Consider the following 17,187-nt stretch of genomic DNA (forward strand, 5'->3'; position numbering starts at 1 on the left):
ACAGTTGAAATGGGTTGTGCTGTAATTTTGTTTCCTGTCTTACTAATCCTATTTATTTTCCTTTTTTTTTTCCCTGCAGAACAATTCAATTAAAACATCGAAATACAACTTCTTCACTTTCCTGCCTCTCAACCTGTTTGAACAGTTTCAGCGAATAGCCAATGCTTACTTTCTTTTCTTGCTGATTTTGCAGGTATGGATTCACTGTTATCAAGTCTGTTGCAAGGTCTGTTATCAAAACCGGTCTATGTATTGATAGTCGTAATAAAGGGCAAGCTATATCCCTGTCATGAATTGGTGTCTTAGTAAAACCTTAAAGTAGACAGAAAGTGGGGCAGAAAAAAAGCAATTTCTTCTTTTACCTTTGAATACGAGAGTTTGAACAAAGTGAAGAAAAAAGCATAATTAAAGTTTTCAATGAATTGTTTTTCATGCCTTGTCCTACTACCTCTTTTTGTCTACATCTAAGTGCTCCTGGCTGTCCTTGGATTTGCATTACTTATTCCTCCTGTAGTACAAAAGGAAGTTGTCACATATCCATATGTTTAAAGGCGAAATCCATTGGCAGTCTCGAAGGAAACAGCAAGAAGAACGAATTTGTAACCTGTGCTGTTTCCCTGGGAAGGAAGGAGTTAAAATCAGGAAGGCTCAAGGTTGGAGCTAGTTTGCATAAAGCTGAATATTGCTGCTCCCTGCTCAGCAGGGTGAGGAAGGTGTCTAATATGGAGTGTGTTAGACACCGGCAACACCATTGAACCCTGCGGCTCATAATGGCATTGAGCTGCACTTCGCCCATCGCTGTTGGTAATACTACTTTGTCTGAAAGCTGAATACACCGGAGAAATCAGTATCAGGATTTCTGCCCCTTTGCACTTTGCTAGAATATGGATAAATGCAGCGTACTCTGTTGTTGCTGAGTCATACCGGAATGCACGTTATCAAAAAAAGGGTATAATTCAATCATGTTTCAAGTATACTATCTTAAATTTGACTATTACAGTGCACATGAGTTTGAAAAATTACCTTTTTCAAATGCTCTTTTTCAGTTTCAGCTCAAAACAGCATAGGCAAAATTTTGTTAAGCCTGTATCAAACTACGTATGATCTTCTTTGCCTATTTACAGGGAACACATTTGGGAAATTTCAGCCCACGTATATTTTTCAAGAAACTAGTGAAAGTGCCTTTTCAGCTAAGCTGACAGCACTGTTCCTGTGTTGTTGTACTGCACTCTAGCTGTTCGTCTATCAAATTAATAGTATTTCAAACTATTTGCCTTAAATTATTCCGCTGTGTCTTTTGCCGAACCATCTAGGAGAGACTGTGCATAAAAGCATAGAGCCTTTTCTGCTACCTGGATGAAGTTAGGCTAAAGAGGACAGCCATTAGTCTTTTGCATTTACATATTCCTCCTTTTCATTTTTTTCCCTCTTCTGCTCACTCACTCCATCCCTGTAGCACTGGAAGTAGCCCTGCATCCGGAGTGGATGTGATGGGTGGGCTGTGGGGACTCTGCCTCCCCACTCCCTTGGCACAAGTCAGTAGGATATGCATATTCCCAACTAGGTGAGAAGGTAGCAGTTACATGTCCCTGCAGCCTCCGCAGCTGAGCAGAGATGTGCTTTGCCTCTCAACATCATTCCTCCCAGTTGGATTTGGTGGTGCCTGTAGGATACGGGTTGTGAGAGTGCAGCAGGAGGAGCCATCTCAAAGAGCAGCTCTCCATCCTTCAGCAGCTGCTTTAGCAGCATCAGTGTCAACTTCACAAGGCACATGGAGTTGGCACCGCCCAAATCCAATCTGATGGACACAGTGATGCTGGTGTCACATTGCTTCCATCACTAGTGCTGTTCTTCTAGAGGAAGCGAGGAACTCTGCTGGGGTAAGACATCCACATCTGCATCACCCAAGGCATGACAGAGCACCTTCAACTATTGAGTCCTCTCACTGTTAAAGATGTGGGAAACAAAACTGTCTCTGTTGAACTTGGAAGAGCACGGTCAGCCCTGGTAACACCTGTGTGCTGTCCATTGATGCCACGTTTACTTCAGGAAAACGTGAAGAGTTCATAAAATAAAAAAAGAAGCTTTGAAGGCTTGGAACAGCAGACCTTGCTCAGATAGCTCTGGGTCTCTTACAGCAGGCTTGCCCATGTCAGTGCCTCCAGAGAAACGCACTGGAGACTGCAATCCTGATGTTACAAAAGCAACAAGAAAGAGCAATCCACTGCGCCTCCTGACAGCTCCATGTTTATAATCTAAATTACAGCTTGGTTTGCAGGCAAAGCATGGGTTCTCTGGTTCTCTCACTTTTGTGGGGCCACATATAAGTAATAGAGCTGCATTTCTGTCTTTACTCTGTATCCAGGTGTCATAGAAAAACGTCATCCACAGAAAACAGTGTTTTGTTTCCATCTCTTTGCTGAACTGGCAGCAAAATTCTCAACTCAGATATTTTCTTCCTACAGCTGATTCCTCAGATTTCCTCGCTGGCCTGGTTTACAACGGTGGTGCCCCTAGTGCTGGTGCTGGCTGTATCGGGAGTCAAGGATGCCATCGATGATTTTGTAAGATCTGTATTGCTGACCTGTACTTCGGAGTTTGCCCGTGGTTCTTCAGCACAATGACTAAAGCAAACCACTTAAAATAAACATAGTCACTGGCAGGCAGTTGGACAACTGGTCTGTGGTCAAGATGGGGTCTGTGATTAGATCCCGAAATCTATAGTTCATTACCTCAAAAGGAGCTAGAATTTCCAAACTGCTGAGCAGCCCAGCAGCTCCATTGACTTTCTCTGAAACTGTTCAGCGTGTCTGAAAATGTGGTCATCGATAGATATGTCTGGACGCATGCACAGAAGTCTATTCTTAGGCTTCCACTTTGGAGAACTCATTCTCTGCCGTCTAGCTGCAATGTAAATGGAAAAAACATTTGGTAGGAAGTAAGCATACAACCTGTGTGATTTTTCAAACTAGCCCAGCTTTGACTGAAGTGTCCTCTCACCAAAGCTAGCGGTCAAAGTTTCATTGACTTCACAGGGTGATGTTAGAGCTGAGTTTAGCATCTGATTTTCTCTTACTATGAAAATAATTTTGACGCTCTACGGAGACTCGGTACAGCTTTGCAAGCAGGCAGGTGAGAGGTGGCGAGGCGCTTTCCCAGGGAGCAATGCCAGAACATCTGTGGTCTCTTTCCATATCCAAGCAGAGGAATGGATTTCTCTGGTGTTTCTCAATCTGTGACGGGCAGGACCAATGCCAGTTGAGTCAGAACTGTGCTAAGTGACGTCTAAGGCTCTACCCTCCTTCTTCCTTTCAAGAGCAAGCACTGTGTTGCCTGTTGCTCTTTGCAGTCCAGTTATGCCCTAAGTTACTGGTGTAAACATGGGTTTAACTATGACTCAGTTGTGACTCTAATTTACCTGACCCTTTCAGCCAGCTGGGTGAAAACCTAAAATGTTAACGAACTGCCTACAGCGTGTGTGTGATTGCTTTCCTGGGAATGACTTTTAACATACTGATTAAATTTTCAGAATCGACACAAAAGCGACAAACACGTCAACAACCGCCCAGTCCAGGTCCTGATCAATGGCATGTAAGTCCTTTTTCTTTTGCTGTAATTTTGACTGGGAAGAGCATTTTTTTAATATTTTGTTGTTCTTGTTGTTATTCCCAAGGATCACTAAACAATTTAAAATTGTATTATCTTCCATACCATCAGTTCAGCGTGCCTTTCTGGACTAAATGTCTGATTAACGAACCCAAGACACAGCACCACAATCAGTGCAGACATTATGGCTGTGACCTGGCACTGACAAAACTCTCTCTGTTCCTGGATATTTAAAGAAGTGATACTTTAAGTGTATTGTGTTATTTTACTCCTTACCCTAGAATGGTAAGCAAGGCTATCTTCCCATATCCAGTTATGTTCATAGCATTTATTTCTGCATTAAGCAAAACTAGGCATGATCGACAAGTAATTTTAAATTAAGAAGCAGGAATAGCTTCTTCATACATGTCGTAATACTTTGCATGTGTGTAGCACTTCTGACTCAAAACATTCCAGCTGTGCCCTTTGGACATTGTACTGCTAGCACCGTTCTTTCCTGCAGAAAAAAGCAGAGGCGGTGGCTTTTGTGGCAGACAGATGTGTTGTTTGCTTGTGGCTCCATGGAGTCCAACTGTGTGTAGGACACAGCTGTAGACAGCTGTGAAGTCTTGGCTGACTTTTTTTGCCATACTATAGATAGCAGCATGTTGTGTAAACTGCAACAGATGATCAAACAGTTACAAATATAACTAGAAACTGAAGAATAGGAACATACTTTTTGTGCTTTCTGCTAAGTAAACCAGTTTCTTAGTTTACTGTGTATTAGTTACTGTGTCTAGGAAACATACATTGAACCATAAATTTTCTAATATTTTGCCTTTGTTCAAAAACTAGAAACCATAGTTTCTGCCCAACTCCGACCATCACTGAAAAAGCAAGGCTGAGCTGAACTCAAGCTTCAATATCCAGTCCTGTTTTGATATAGCTCTTGATATTTCTCACCTCTAGATTTTGCATATACAGCTACTACAACTTGGTTATGTTGGCATTTGCAGTTTAGCTGGCTGTCTGCATGCACAGCTTGCTGTCTTGTGAAGGCCACTGCAGACACGGGTTTAGCCAGGCACATGCACAGCCAAAGCACCGACATCGACCTTCCTGACAACCAGGCCCACACACAGCCAGATCTGTTGCTCTGGCTCTTAATACCACTTAGAAAAACTAACACAACTGGCAATTTTCCCACGTGTTTGGGAAGTCTGTTACTCCAAGTAGAGAGTTTTTTTCTGAGACAATGTGGCCTTTTAGGAGAGGGAAGGGAGTAGTCAGTCCAGAGAGAAGGACCGTGTACATGGACCATGCTGCTATTGTGGGTCTTGGTGTCAACCCTGCTTGGGTCACCCCAACCACTGTTACTGCTTTTTTTTTTGTGTTGTGGTGGTGCCTTAGCTCAGTATGGATCAGGCCACATCATGGCAGACCCTATTTTTTTTTATCAGCATCCCAAATCCTGCTGGCACTTACAGTCTGGCTTCAGGAGCAGAGCGGAGCATCCTACTTTCCTGAGCGGTCTTTGCTTTATGTGCCTACTTACTAGGAGTTTTCTTTCAGGTTAAAGGATGAAAAATGGATGAATGTCCAAGTGGGGGATATAATAAAACTAGAAAACAACAACTTTGTGACGGTGAGTACAGTTTCTCTCCATCCTGCTCACAGTTAGTCTCCGTAATTACTCTTACCACTCACAAGAAAATCAGTCAGTAGTGATGATAACTGCCTCAGAGACCTGCAGTGTGCAGAAACCAGAAGCAGCGTTGCGGTGCCATACCCTCTGACCCTGTGAACTCATGCCAAGTCTGTCTGTCTGTGTTCAGGCTGACCTACTGTTACTGTCGAGCAGTGAGCCGCACAGCCTGACATACATCGAGACAGCTGAACTGGACGGGTAAGCGAGCCTGGCCCTTGGGTGCAACCACTGCTGCCAGGGCCAGGTCAAATCTCTGGTGCTCCTGGGTGCTGCAATAGCTTTGGTAGCAAGAGTTTCTTAACACGTAGAATAAACTTTGGGTAAGCATCTTCTGGGGGGTACTTTCGCATCTTTCAGTGCAAATGTCATGTGCAGAGCAGACTATAATTTTTATTTTCAGCGATAGTTCTTCTAACACTGAGAGTTAGTTAGAAACACATTCCTGTAATATCATGGGGCACTGGCAAAAGCTTTCTGTTTCTTGTATCTACTTTAGCCTTTTCTCTTAGCCTGATTATCTGGGTGTGATACTCACAATGGATCACTCTAGTACTCTCCTTTGGACTGCTGTACCATTGCATGGACACTGCAAAGGCTTCCAAACATTGCTCACTCCGGGGCACAACCGGTCACAAGTCAGAGGGCTCCAACTAATTTGTATTAATTGGAATAAACTCGATCTGACCTCATCTTTATGACCAAATTTGAATTAATTTTTCTGCATTGCCTGGAGCTAGCATCAGCTTGAAAGACTAAGCAAGACCAGAGAGATCAAGAAATCATGTCATGCCCAATACTCTGCAGACAGCCCTGTGGACTTTCTGGGTCTGATTTCTGCTAAAAATGATCTTGTAGTTCCCGTACACGCAAGTGTGAGGAGGCCCTGAACAAATACATGTTTCTTTGACATTGCAATTCAAACTCCCCAGCTAGCTAGTTGCAGGACTTGGGTACTCTTCAGGACCAGAATAACTGTTGAAGAAGATCTGGAGCTCTGCTATATGCCCAGCTAACTCAGGGTTCAGTGTGGTCTGAGTGGCAGGATAGACAGCAAGCTGCTCAAGGGAGCTGAGATGCCTGGTCTTGCACTTTGTACTGGAAATCAGGAGACAGAGCCACCTCGCTCTCTTTGGTACCATGTCCAGAATTCCTCTGGATTGCCTATCTTTACAACTGAGAGACAGCTACACCCTTTGGCCAGGTGAAAAAGGCTGATGATGGCATGGTCCATTAGACATCTAAGGAAGAAGACTGTCCTCGAGAACAGAAGTGACTTTCAGGGAGAGCTTTCAGTTCACACAGGACTTTCAGTTCATGTTTTTCTCTCATGTTATCCATTGCAGTGAAACAAACCTGAAGGTGAAGCAGGCGCTGACAGTCACTGCAGAGCTTGGAGAAGACCTTCAGAAACTGACAGAGTTCAATGGTGAGTCTACATGGAAAACTCACTTTCCAGAGGCTTTGCCCAAACACCAGAGTCCAGAGAGTGCCTGGGAATCTTCCTTCCAGGCTGTCCCCAGGAATCCTCTGGATGCAGCAGCAGGAAAACAGAAGGGCACATTGCAGTCTCTACAACAAATACAAACAGCGTATGTAGAGAAAGGGATCCTGCTTCACTTGCAGGTCTTGGTGCCGTGCATGGCTGTAACCTGGAACTGCATTGGTGGGAATTCTCTTTCTGGCTGCACGCTTTTCTTTAGCATCTGTCCGTACATGTTGAGACTACCCACCTCGAACTTCAATACAAGAGTTTGTGCAATTGCACAGTGGAAACAGTTTTCCCAAATCTGCGTGCTTAGTTCTGATCCCAAAATATTTTCACACTGCACTTTTACATTGGTGCAGCAATGCTGATGCATCAATTACGTTTAACGTCTGAGCAGTAGCACTTTCCTGACACCGTGCAGACCTCAGGACTAACTGCACACATGGGACAGGTGACTACATCCCAGCTGCACACATGGGACAGGTGACTACTTCCCAGCCTGAAGCCTCACCCTGCCAGCACTTCTCTCCTGTCTCGATGCCACGATAAAGACTGCATTTTAAGATATTTAAAGACAAGCAGTGCAGATGTAGTTAACAGGCAACGTGTCCTTTCTTGGCACTGTTTTGTGTATCAAATATGGAATGGAATGAAATGGAATGGAATGGAATGGAATGGAATGGAATGGAATGGAATGGAATGGAATGGAATGGAATAAACTAGTTCAGTTGGAAAAGACCTATGACAATCATCTATTCCAACTGCCTGATCACGTCAGGGCTGACCAAAAGTTAAAGCATGTTATTAAGGTCATTGTCCAAATACCTATTAAACACTGATGTCACGGGGCACTGACCACCTCTCCAGGAAGCCTGTTCCAGAGTTTGACCACCCTCTCGGTGGTCAAATTTCCAGTCTAAACCTCCCCTGATGTATCTTTGAATCATTCCCATGCATCCTGTCATAGGATATCAGGGAATATACAATAGCACATACACAGAAAAGGAGCTAGACCTGTCAAAACCAGAATACTCCATGCTCACACATCATCTGTCTGCAGAGAGAGGATGGGGGAACAGACCAAGTGGTGTTAGTTACACTCCACGGTGCCCTGCTGGCTTACGTACAAGGACAGGATTATGGGAAGAGTCAGTATGGAAAGGGGTGGGGTGAGTGCTCTGTCCTTGGAACGTCTCAAAGACTACAGGCTCTCAGGAAATATTTTCAGATAAAGAGCAAAAATGATTAAAAAAAAAATACTCTCAGAAATAACTAGATGATTCCAGGACAAACGATGGGGACGCAGCAGAGAGTTAGCATAGTTGGAACTGTCTCTTGTAGAGTCGTCCAAAAGCTTCTCTTTTGCTTTCTACGTGGAAGTTTTATGAAATAATGTGTGGTCTCAACTGAGTATCAGATCAGTACGTCATGATTTCTCTGAGGTGATGGCTGAGGTTCTGAGTGTTTTAGGTCTTGAGAAACATTTTTTTACAGGTTCAGTTAAATGCTGTATGTTAATAGTCAGTGACATGTCTTAATTATTTTCCTGAAGATACTGCAGTGTGTATCAATTTATAAGCAAAATCTTCATCTTAAATAACTTTTCAAGAATTTTCTGTGTAATGCTTACCTAAGGATACTGCAGTCTTCAAATGGCATAATTAAAAAAAAGTTTTAAAATATTTTAGAAATTTAAAACTTTTTAAATCAAATATTTATTTGTCCTTTAAATCTCTGTTTTAGTTACATTGTAAGAAAAAGTGGCCTCTTCGCGATACTTAAAATGAATAAAATGTTTCCCAGGATGATTTATATTTGGCAGAGTACTGGGAAGAGTGCCTAGAATGAGACCCAACCTTGCATTTCCCTAGTAAACTTCTATAGAAGTATTTAAATATTTATGTAACTCTTTATCTAATTACTTCTTAAGACAGGAAGAGAGGAAAGGGTTGAGCAGCTAATAAAGGCACTCATTGGAATGCTTAATGTGAGTTAGGATGTTTGTTGACATCCTCATGGTTCAGATAAGGAACACACTTGCAAAACACTGCACTTCTTTATTTGATTTGGGGAACTGGGAGACAAGAAAGGAAACAATACTTTTTTTGGTTACCTACTACTTATCACATGTCAACTTGGCAGTATTTAACTCTTTCTGGTGAAATACGTTCAGGTATTGTCTTGCTGCTAATGAGAGGAGGAGACAGGAGGCATGGTGCCTTGCTGAGCTATCTTCAGCTGCAGAGTTACAGGGGTTAGGGCAAGTATATTGAGTGAATCTCTAGAGCTTCTCACTTTTCTGTGATTGGTCTAATTTGGATGAATCTATTTTGATCTCAAAATCAACACACCAGTAACCCAGACTCACCTGCTTACTGGAAAGCAGACATGGATGTTGACATGCAAGGTGCTCACATGAGTGTTGTCCCACAGCGGGCATGAGGAGAGGCACAGTCTTCCTGGTGGGTTTTGTTCTCCAGGGCCTCATTGTGCTGTATTTCAGGTTTCACTGCAAAGCTTCTGTTTTCATTGTGTTTTTCAAGGGGTTGCAAGGGCTGCAGTGAAGTGAGTATGGTTAATGTAGTCTCTTAGACATTATGGAGTACAGCACTGATTGTTCTTGAATTAACTAAAAGATAAAACAGAATTTCAACATAGTTGTTAGCATGAGCTCTGGTGTCACATATGTCACAGAATTTCCTAATCACTTCGTCTTTCAAATCTGATAATTTATCTGCCCCAGAGTAGAGCTACTTTTCTATGAAGAGGACATCCATTCTTGATTTTAAATCTTGCAGTAGTGGAGACTGTTTTGAATCTTTAGATGTCAGGTGCAAATGTTGATTTAAATAATCATTTTTATACTGAAATATCTGTGTTTACAGTTTTGAGTGAACACGTTTTCTTACAAGAAACAAATATAAAGTGTGGAAATAGAAAGAGGTTCTCTAATCAATTACAGTGTCAGCTGCATGGCCAAAGAAGGTAGCAGTATCTTTTTTAATGTGCCACTGGGACTTAAGTTATAAAACAGATTAAATTAAAAAACAGTGAACAAAGACACCTCACTTAATTACTCTTTTGCAGCCTTCAGGTTATGATTTTTCTTGCTTGGGCTCCTGTGGTTTTAAAGAAAATGGAATAGGAATTATGTGTGGTCAGCACTTTTAGCTAAAGTTATCCAGTGACATCCTACCACTATGAACTTGCTATGAAAGGATTAAAAGTATGTTGCTAGTTCAACATTTCTTCTCATCCACATAAAAGCTTTTGAAACTTTGTTTTGTACTCTACCGGTAAAATCTACCATGTTCAAAGAACAGGATAAATCCAAGGTCATTGTTATTCATTGGATTATGACATGAATATGGGTAAGGAGCAATTTCCCAAAACATCAGTAAATATAGGATGCAGGATGGTGACAACAGAGCCAGGAGTGGACTGCAGCTATGATGTGAAATATTCCATGCCTGGGGAACAGCTGAGAATGCAGTATGGACTGACATCTTTCTGGGCGAAGACTTCCATTTTTGTTTTCATCTTCCTTTTGCAGGTGAAGTCAAATGTGAGGCACCAAATAACAAACTGGATAGGTTCACAGGAACTCTTACTCTTCGAGGAGAGAAGTATGCCCTGGACAATGAGAAGATGTTGCTGAGGGGCTGTACTATTAGGAACACAGAATGGTGCTTTGGTCTCGTTATTTATGCCGGTAGGTAGAAAAATTGACATGTGAATTGCAGATCACAGCACCACTAGCAGTACATCACACCCAATACGTACCAAAGAACCAAGTATTTTCCTCTTTGCAAAATATGTTTCTACCAGGTACAAGAACAAAAGCAAAACAATACATGAGATCCTTTGGCTTAACTCTAGGCCAGAAATTGCTCATATTACAGGGGATTTTAATCTGAGATTTTTTTTTATAGTGGTCTATAAGAGAAAACTGGATTGCAAATGCTACATTACAACATCTAATTCCATCTTGATTAAGTCTATTAGTAAGCAGACATAGTCTTTTGTTTCAGAAATGCATGCAGCAAAGTACATGAGAGTACATAAGAACAAAATCTGTTTAAGAGTTAAAGCTGAATTAAATCTGCCTTTACTGGCCCACAGTGGGTCAACTGGAGTCCTCATCTCACCAGGCTTGTTCAGAATTTTTCTCTCTTAAGTGTATTTCATTAAAATTCTGCATCATTTCTATGTGATTTTAATCCATATTGGGATACTAAAGTCATCAATAATATTATTGTAGACAATTAGATCTATGATAGACCTTATGTTGTTTCCATACTTCTGTAGACATGTGAGATGATGTATAATATGTCACCAATAACACAGCGGTATCAGGTATTCTGTGAAAAGTAACTGAACCTGAAAGGGAGGATTGACTGTTGAAAGAAGAGAGCAGGGTCAAAATCCAGAATTAATGGCTTTATGTGACTCTCTCTGTATAATCTAAGGCAAGTGACTTAACCTTTTTCTGCCTGAGTTTCCCACCAGCTCTGTAAACTATATGTGTCTGCCTTCAAGAAAGCTGTGATGGATATTTTTGCTGTAAAGCACAGTAGGACCTCAAAGGGAGTGAGCTTTAGAACAGCTAAACTTCATTACTAAAATTCACGAGTGTGTTTCATCTCCAGGGCCAGACACCAAACTAATGCAGAACAGTGGAAAAACAACCTTTAAACGGACAAGCATTGATCGACTCATGAATGTCCTTGTGTTGGTGGTAAGTCTGATTAATGTGTCTTCTTTCTTCAGATGTATTAATCATTTCCAGATGCTCCACCTGTTTATCCACACAGATGAGGGAATATCAGAAGTGACTAACGATAAAAAGAAAAATTATGTAATAATTTATTAGCAGCCTGAGTTCTGCAGCGCCTCTGCCAGCCCATCTCGCAAAGCAAGGCCATTACACTGACAGCATTAAGGACCTTTCTTCAGAGCTTTTCATTTGCTCTGCTCTCCCTTGCTCTCACTTTTTTGTGAGAATCACTTTGAAGCCCGCAAATGCATTTTTTTTCCTAGTAATTTTGTCATTTTCTATTTAAATAAACATTTGCAGTTCTCTCTCTTCCTCCTGATTTCTTGCCATCTCTGTTGATATCTGCATAGGACTTGGTAATTGAATTTGTTAATTTACATGAGCCAGCTTCTCACTTAACACATTAGGGTAAAATATTAGACATGGTCTCATTAACACTCAGATACTGGTGTTTTTAGCAGCTGGAAAATTTGAGAACACTAATCTGATACAGCAAGCACTCTCCTCTAACTAGAAAACAGATCTGATTTGAGGGTTAAGCTTGTCAGTGGTTTTAACAAACAGCAAATACTTCTTCCAGGCAAAGGTAGTAATTCTTTCACAGACTCTCCCAAGATTTTACTGCTTGGGTTCAAAGCTGCTCAGGGAAGGAAGACATACACTCTGATATTGCTTTACATAATGTTGCCTGAAGAAAAGCTCTTTAGTTTCAGGCTTTCATTTTCCTTTGGGTGCAAGTTTGTCATACATTTTCATGCATGCTGCTCCACCTTCAGTTTATGACACTGGGGAGATGTGGTGGCCACTGTTGCCTCTTCATAGATTTTATAGATTTCATAGATTTCATAGATTTCATAGATTTTCTAGGTTGGAAAAGACCTTAGAGATCATCCAGTCCAACCGTCCCTAATCCCCATTGAACCATATCCCTAAGTAGTTCATCCACCCTTTTCTTAAACACATCCAGGGATGGGGACTCAACCACCTCCCTGGGCAGCCTATTCCAGTGGCTGACAACCCTTTCAGAGAAGAAATACTTTCTAACATCCAACCTGAATCTCCCCTGACTAAGCTTATACCCATTTTGTCTTGTTCTGTCACCCATCACTAATGTAAAGAGCCTTTCTCCCACCTCCCCACCATCCCTTCTCAAGTATTTGTAGGCTGTAATCAGGTCTCCCCTCAGCCTCCTCTTCTCTACGCTAAACAGCCCCAACTCCCTCAGCCGCTCCTCATAAGTTTTATTTTCCAGCCCCCTGACCAGTTTAGTCGCCCTTCTCTGGACCCGCTCCAGGAGCTCAATATCTCTCTTAAAGCGAGGGGCCCAAAACTGGACACAATATTCCAGGTGCGGCCCCACCGGTGCCGAGTACAGGGGCAGGATCACTTCCCTGTTCCTGCTGGTCACACTATTCTTGATACACGCCAGTATCCCATTGGCCTTTTTGGCCACCTGGGCACACTGCTGGCTCATATCAAGCCGGTAGTCAACCAACACCCCCCAGGTCCTTCTCCGCCAGGCAGCTCTCCAGCCACTCTTCCCCGAGCCTATAGCGATGCTTGGGGTTTTTACAGCCCAAGTGAAGGACTCTGCACTTGGCCTTATTAAAGCTCATGCCATTGGCCTCAGCCCAACGATCCAGTCTGTTCAAATCCCTCTGAAGGGCCTCCCTACCCTCGAGCAGATCGACACAGCCTCCCAGCTTGGTGTCGTCCGCAAACTTACTGAGGGTACATTCAATCCCCTCATCCAGGTCATTGATAAAGATGTTAAACAGAACTGGACCCAGCACTGAGCCCTGGGGAACCCCACTGGTGACCGGCCTCCAGCCGGATTTAGCCCCATTTACCACCACTCTTTGGGCCCGGCCATCCAGCCAGTTTTTAACCCAAAGGAGGGTGTGCCTATCCAGGCCAGCAGTTACCAGTTTCTCAACCAGAACATTATGAGAAACTGTATCAAAGGCTTTACTGAGGTCAAGGAAAACTACATCCACAGCCCTTCCCTTGTCAACCAGGCGGGTCACCCCATCATAGAAGGTGATCAGGTTTGATTGGCAAGACCTGCCTTTCATAAACCGATGCTGACTGGGCCTGATCACCCGGTTAACCTGTATGTGCTCATTAATAGCACTCAAGATAATGTGTTCCATGACTTTGCCCGTCACTGAGGTCAGACTGACAGGCCTGTACTTCCCCGGATCCTCCTTCTGCCCTTTTTTGTAAATGGGGGTAACATCCACCAGCCTCCAGTCCAGCGGAACCTCCCCAGTGAGCCAAGACTGCCCAAAGATAATGGACAGGGGTTTGGCAATGACATCCGCCAGCTCTCTCAGGACTCTCGGGTGGATACCATCAGGCCCCATAGACTTGTGGGCATCCAGCTGGTGAAGCAGATCCTTGACCCGTTCCTCTTGGATCACAGGAGCTTCGATTTGCTCTCCCTCCCTGCTCTCAGACACCATAGGCCAGCTCACCTGGGAACTACTGACCTTATTATTAAAGACTGAGGCAAAGAAGGCATTAAGGACCTCAGCCTTGTCCTCATCACTAGTGACTAACGTATCCCCTGTGTCCAGTAGGGGCTGGAGGTGATCTTTAGCCCTCCTTTTGTTATTAATGTATTTATAGAAGGACTTCTTGTTGTCCTTTACGGAGCAGGCTAGTCTAAGTTCCAGTTGGGCTTTTGCTCCCCTGCTTATCTCCCTACATGCCCTAACTTCCTCCCTGTATTGATTCCTGGATGCCTGCCCGTTCTTCCAAGACTTATAGACTTCCCTTTCTCTTTTGAGGTGCTCCCAAATCTCCTTTGTCATCCAAGCCGGTTTTCTACCCCGGCGGCTCAATTTCCAGCACACAGGGACAGTTCACTCCTGTGCCTCCAGAATTTCCTTTTTGAGTAGTAACCATCCCTCCTGCGCCCCCTTACCCTTGAGAGCTGTCTCCCATTGGACTTTATTAACCAGACTTCTAAACAGTCCAAAGTCAGCTCTCCCAAAGTCCAGTTTGGCCATTTTAGTGCTCCCCCTCCTAACTTCCCCTAGAATTGAGAATTCTATTATCTCGTGGTCACTATGCCCCAGGTGTCCTCCAACCTTCACATCTCCCACGAGACCTTCTCTGTTCACAAACAGCAGGTCTAGGGGAGCACCTTCTCTAGTCAGTTCACTGACCAATTGTGATAGGAAGTTATCCTCCACACACTGCAGGAATCGCCTAGACTGTTTCCTGACTGCCGTGTTATACTTGCAACAGACATCAGGTAGGTTAAAGTCACCCGTAAGGACAAGGGCTAGTGAGCGCAAAACTTCCCCCAGTTGTTTAAAGAATAGCTCATCAGCCTCACCGTCCTGATAGGGTGGCCTGTAGCAGATTCCCACTACAATATCCACCTTCATAGGCCCCCCTTTGATTTTCACCCACAGACACTCCACCAAGTCGTCCCCAACATTTAACTCTAAGCAGTTTAGACCTTCCCTTACAGAAAGGGCAACCCCGCCACCCCTCCTACCTCTCCTATCCCTCCTGAAGAGCTTGTAGCCATCCATGGTAGTGCTCCAATCATACGAGTCATCCCACCATGTTTCAGTGATGGCAACTATGTCATAGTTTCCCCGGATAACACGGGCTTCCAGTTCCTTTTGTTTATTGCCCATACTGCGTGTGTTCATATAGAAGCACGTAAGTTGGGCTCTCGACCCCATCGCACCCCTAGGGGGGGTAGCTTTATTTCCTGAGCCGTTATTTTTGGCATTTTCTTTTACCTCAAGGCAACTTGTGTGTTGTCCCTTACTACACATATCACCCCCTACTATCACTGAGGTGGCAGGCTGAAGGTACCTGCCTACACTCCTCTCTTCAGACACTGGAGGACCATCATCGGCTGTTATTCCTCCAAGTCTGGCAATGCCCTCCACCTCCTTCACATCTAGTTTAAAGCCCTATTGACGATCCCAGCTAGTTCTGCAGCAAGAAGCCTTTTCCCCTATGGAGACGAATCCACCCCATCCCTGGATAGAAGGCCTGGCCTTGAGAAGGTCAGCCCGTGGTTAAAGAACCCTAGGTTGTGTTCCTCACACCGCTTATGTAGCCAATTATTTAAATCCTCGATCTTTGTTTTCCATCCTGTGTCATGTCCCGAAGTCGGTATGATAGAGGAGAATATCACTTGGGCCCCCAATCCCTTCACCATTCTTCCTAAAACCCTGAGATCCCTCTTAATCGTCCAGATGTTTCTTTTCCTAAAGTCATCATTACCAACTTGGGAAATAAGAAGAGGATAGTAATCCGTGGGCCTGACTATAGACGGGAGGTTTTTTATCACATCCCTAATTGTTGCCCCAGGAAGGGAGCAGACCTCCCTCTTCTTCCCTCCTGCCCTGTCTCTCCAACCCAACCTGACAGCCAGGCTGGGGCCAGGATCCATCTCCAGGTGCTGGAGCAAGCCCTGGAGAAGGCATCCAACAGCAGCCTGTCCATCACAGCTAGGCTATCCTGAGATCTCTTTGCCCTCCGTGACTTCATGCCTCCTCAGCGCTGGAGCTTATAGTACAAACATCTTCAGGATGATACCATGGTCCAGCCTTGCCACTCCATCCCAGCCCTTGTCCTCTTGCTTTTTTCTCAGGATCCCAAAAGCTCTTTAGGTGGGCCCAGAGATGGGAGATGGTAGTTGACAGAGCCGGTTGTGCCTCTGTGAGACTGAAATTGTACCAAAGCAGCAGTCCTAAGCCCAACTCCCAGAGCTGTGAAGCAGTGTTCTGAACACCAGCATGTGCATATTTGCTGTAAAGCCATGCCACAGCACAGTGAGACACTCAGGGTCATCTTCAAACCCTCTTGAGTCCTTGCTCTGTGTACAGCAAGGACGTGCCCTCAACTTCAGTAATCTTACACCAATCGCTGCCAAGTGAGTTCTGCCCCTCTACTCAGCTCTCGTGAGACCCCACCTGAAATACTGCATTCAGCTCTGGAGTCCCCAGCATAAGAAGGACATGGAGCTGTTGGAGGGCCACAAAGATGATCTGAGGGCTGGAGCACCTCTTCTCTGAAGACAGGCTGAGAGAGTTGGCGTTGTTCAACCTGGAGAAGAGAAGGGTCCGGGGACACCTTCTAGCAGCCTTCCAGTAGCTAAAGGGACTACAAGAAGGCTGGAGAGGGACTTTTTACGAGGGTATGTAGTGATAGAACAAGGGACAATGGTCTTAAACTGAAAGAGGGTAGAGTTTGACTAGATCTAAGTAAGGAATTTTTTACAATGAGGGTGGTGAAACACTGGAAGAGATTTCCCAGAGGAGCTGTGGATGCGCCATCCCTGGAGATGTTCAAGGCCAAGTTGGATGAGGCTTTGAGCAACCGCACCTAGTGAAAGGTGTCCCTGCCTGTGGCAGAGGGGTTGTAACTAGATGATCTTCAAGGTCCTTTCCAACCCAAACCATTCTATGATTCTATGATCAGCTTGTTATCCTCAGTGTTTTCTTCACTTACACTTAAGGGGAAAGCAAAGCCAAACAAGGTTTGGGCCTCTTACATTGAAAATTTTGCAAGCATTTGAAAAACATCACATTTTCTTAGGTCTTCTGCTATGCTGTACCTGGAGAAGAGAGTGGGCTGTAGGGTAGAGCTGTAGGG

The 17,187-nt window shown here is 44.0% G+C and overlaps 1 protein-coding gene across 1 annotated transcript in view; it reads left to right on the forward strand.

The window, feature by feature from the left end:
- Nucleotides 1-17,187, forward strand: part of LOC104378903 (phospholipid-transporting ATPase ID) — a 61,332-nt gene that overhangs the window by 12,625 nt on the left and 31,520 nt on the right. Inside the window, exons 3-10 of the mRNA XM_086629232.1 lie at nt 80-193; nt 2,466-2,564; nt 3,530-3,591; nt 5,158-5,230; nt 5,421-5,491; nt 6,637-6,719; nt 10,333-10,491; nt 11,429-11,517. Of these exons, the coding sequence (XP_086485358.1) occupies nt 80-193; nt 2,466-2,564; nt 3,530-3,591; nt 5,158-5,230; nt 5,421-5,491; nt 6,637-6,719; nt 10,333-10,491; nt 11,429-11,517 (750 nt within the window). The remainder of the gene's footprint in view (nt 1-79; nt 194-2,465; nt 2,565-3,529; nt 3,592-5,157; nt 5,231-5,420; nt 5,492-6,636; nt 6,720-10,332; nt 10,492-11,428; nt 11,518-17,187) is intronic.

The sequence above is a fragment of the Tauraco erythrolophus genome, chromosome Z (genome assembly GCF_009769465.1).
Source record: "Tauraco erythrolophus isolate bTauEry1 chromosome Z, bTauEry1.pri, whole genome shotgun sequence".
Classification (NCBI taxonomy): Eukaryota; Metazoa; Chordata; class Aves; order Musophagiformes; family Musophagidae; genus Tauraco; species Tauraco erythrolophus.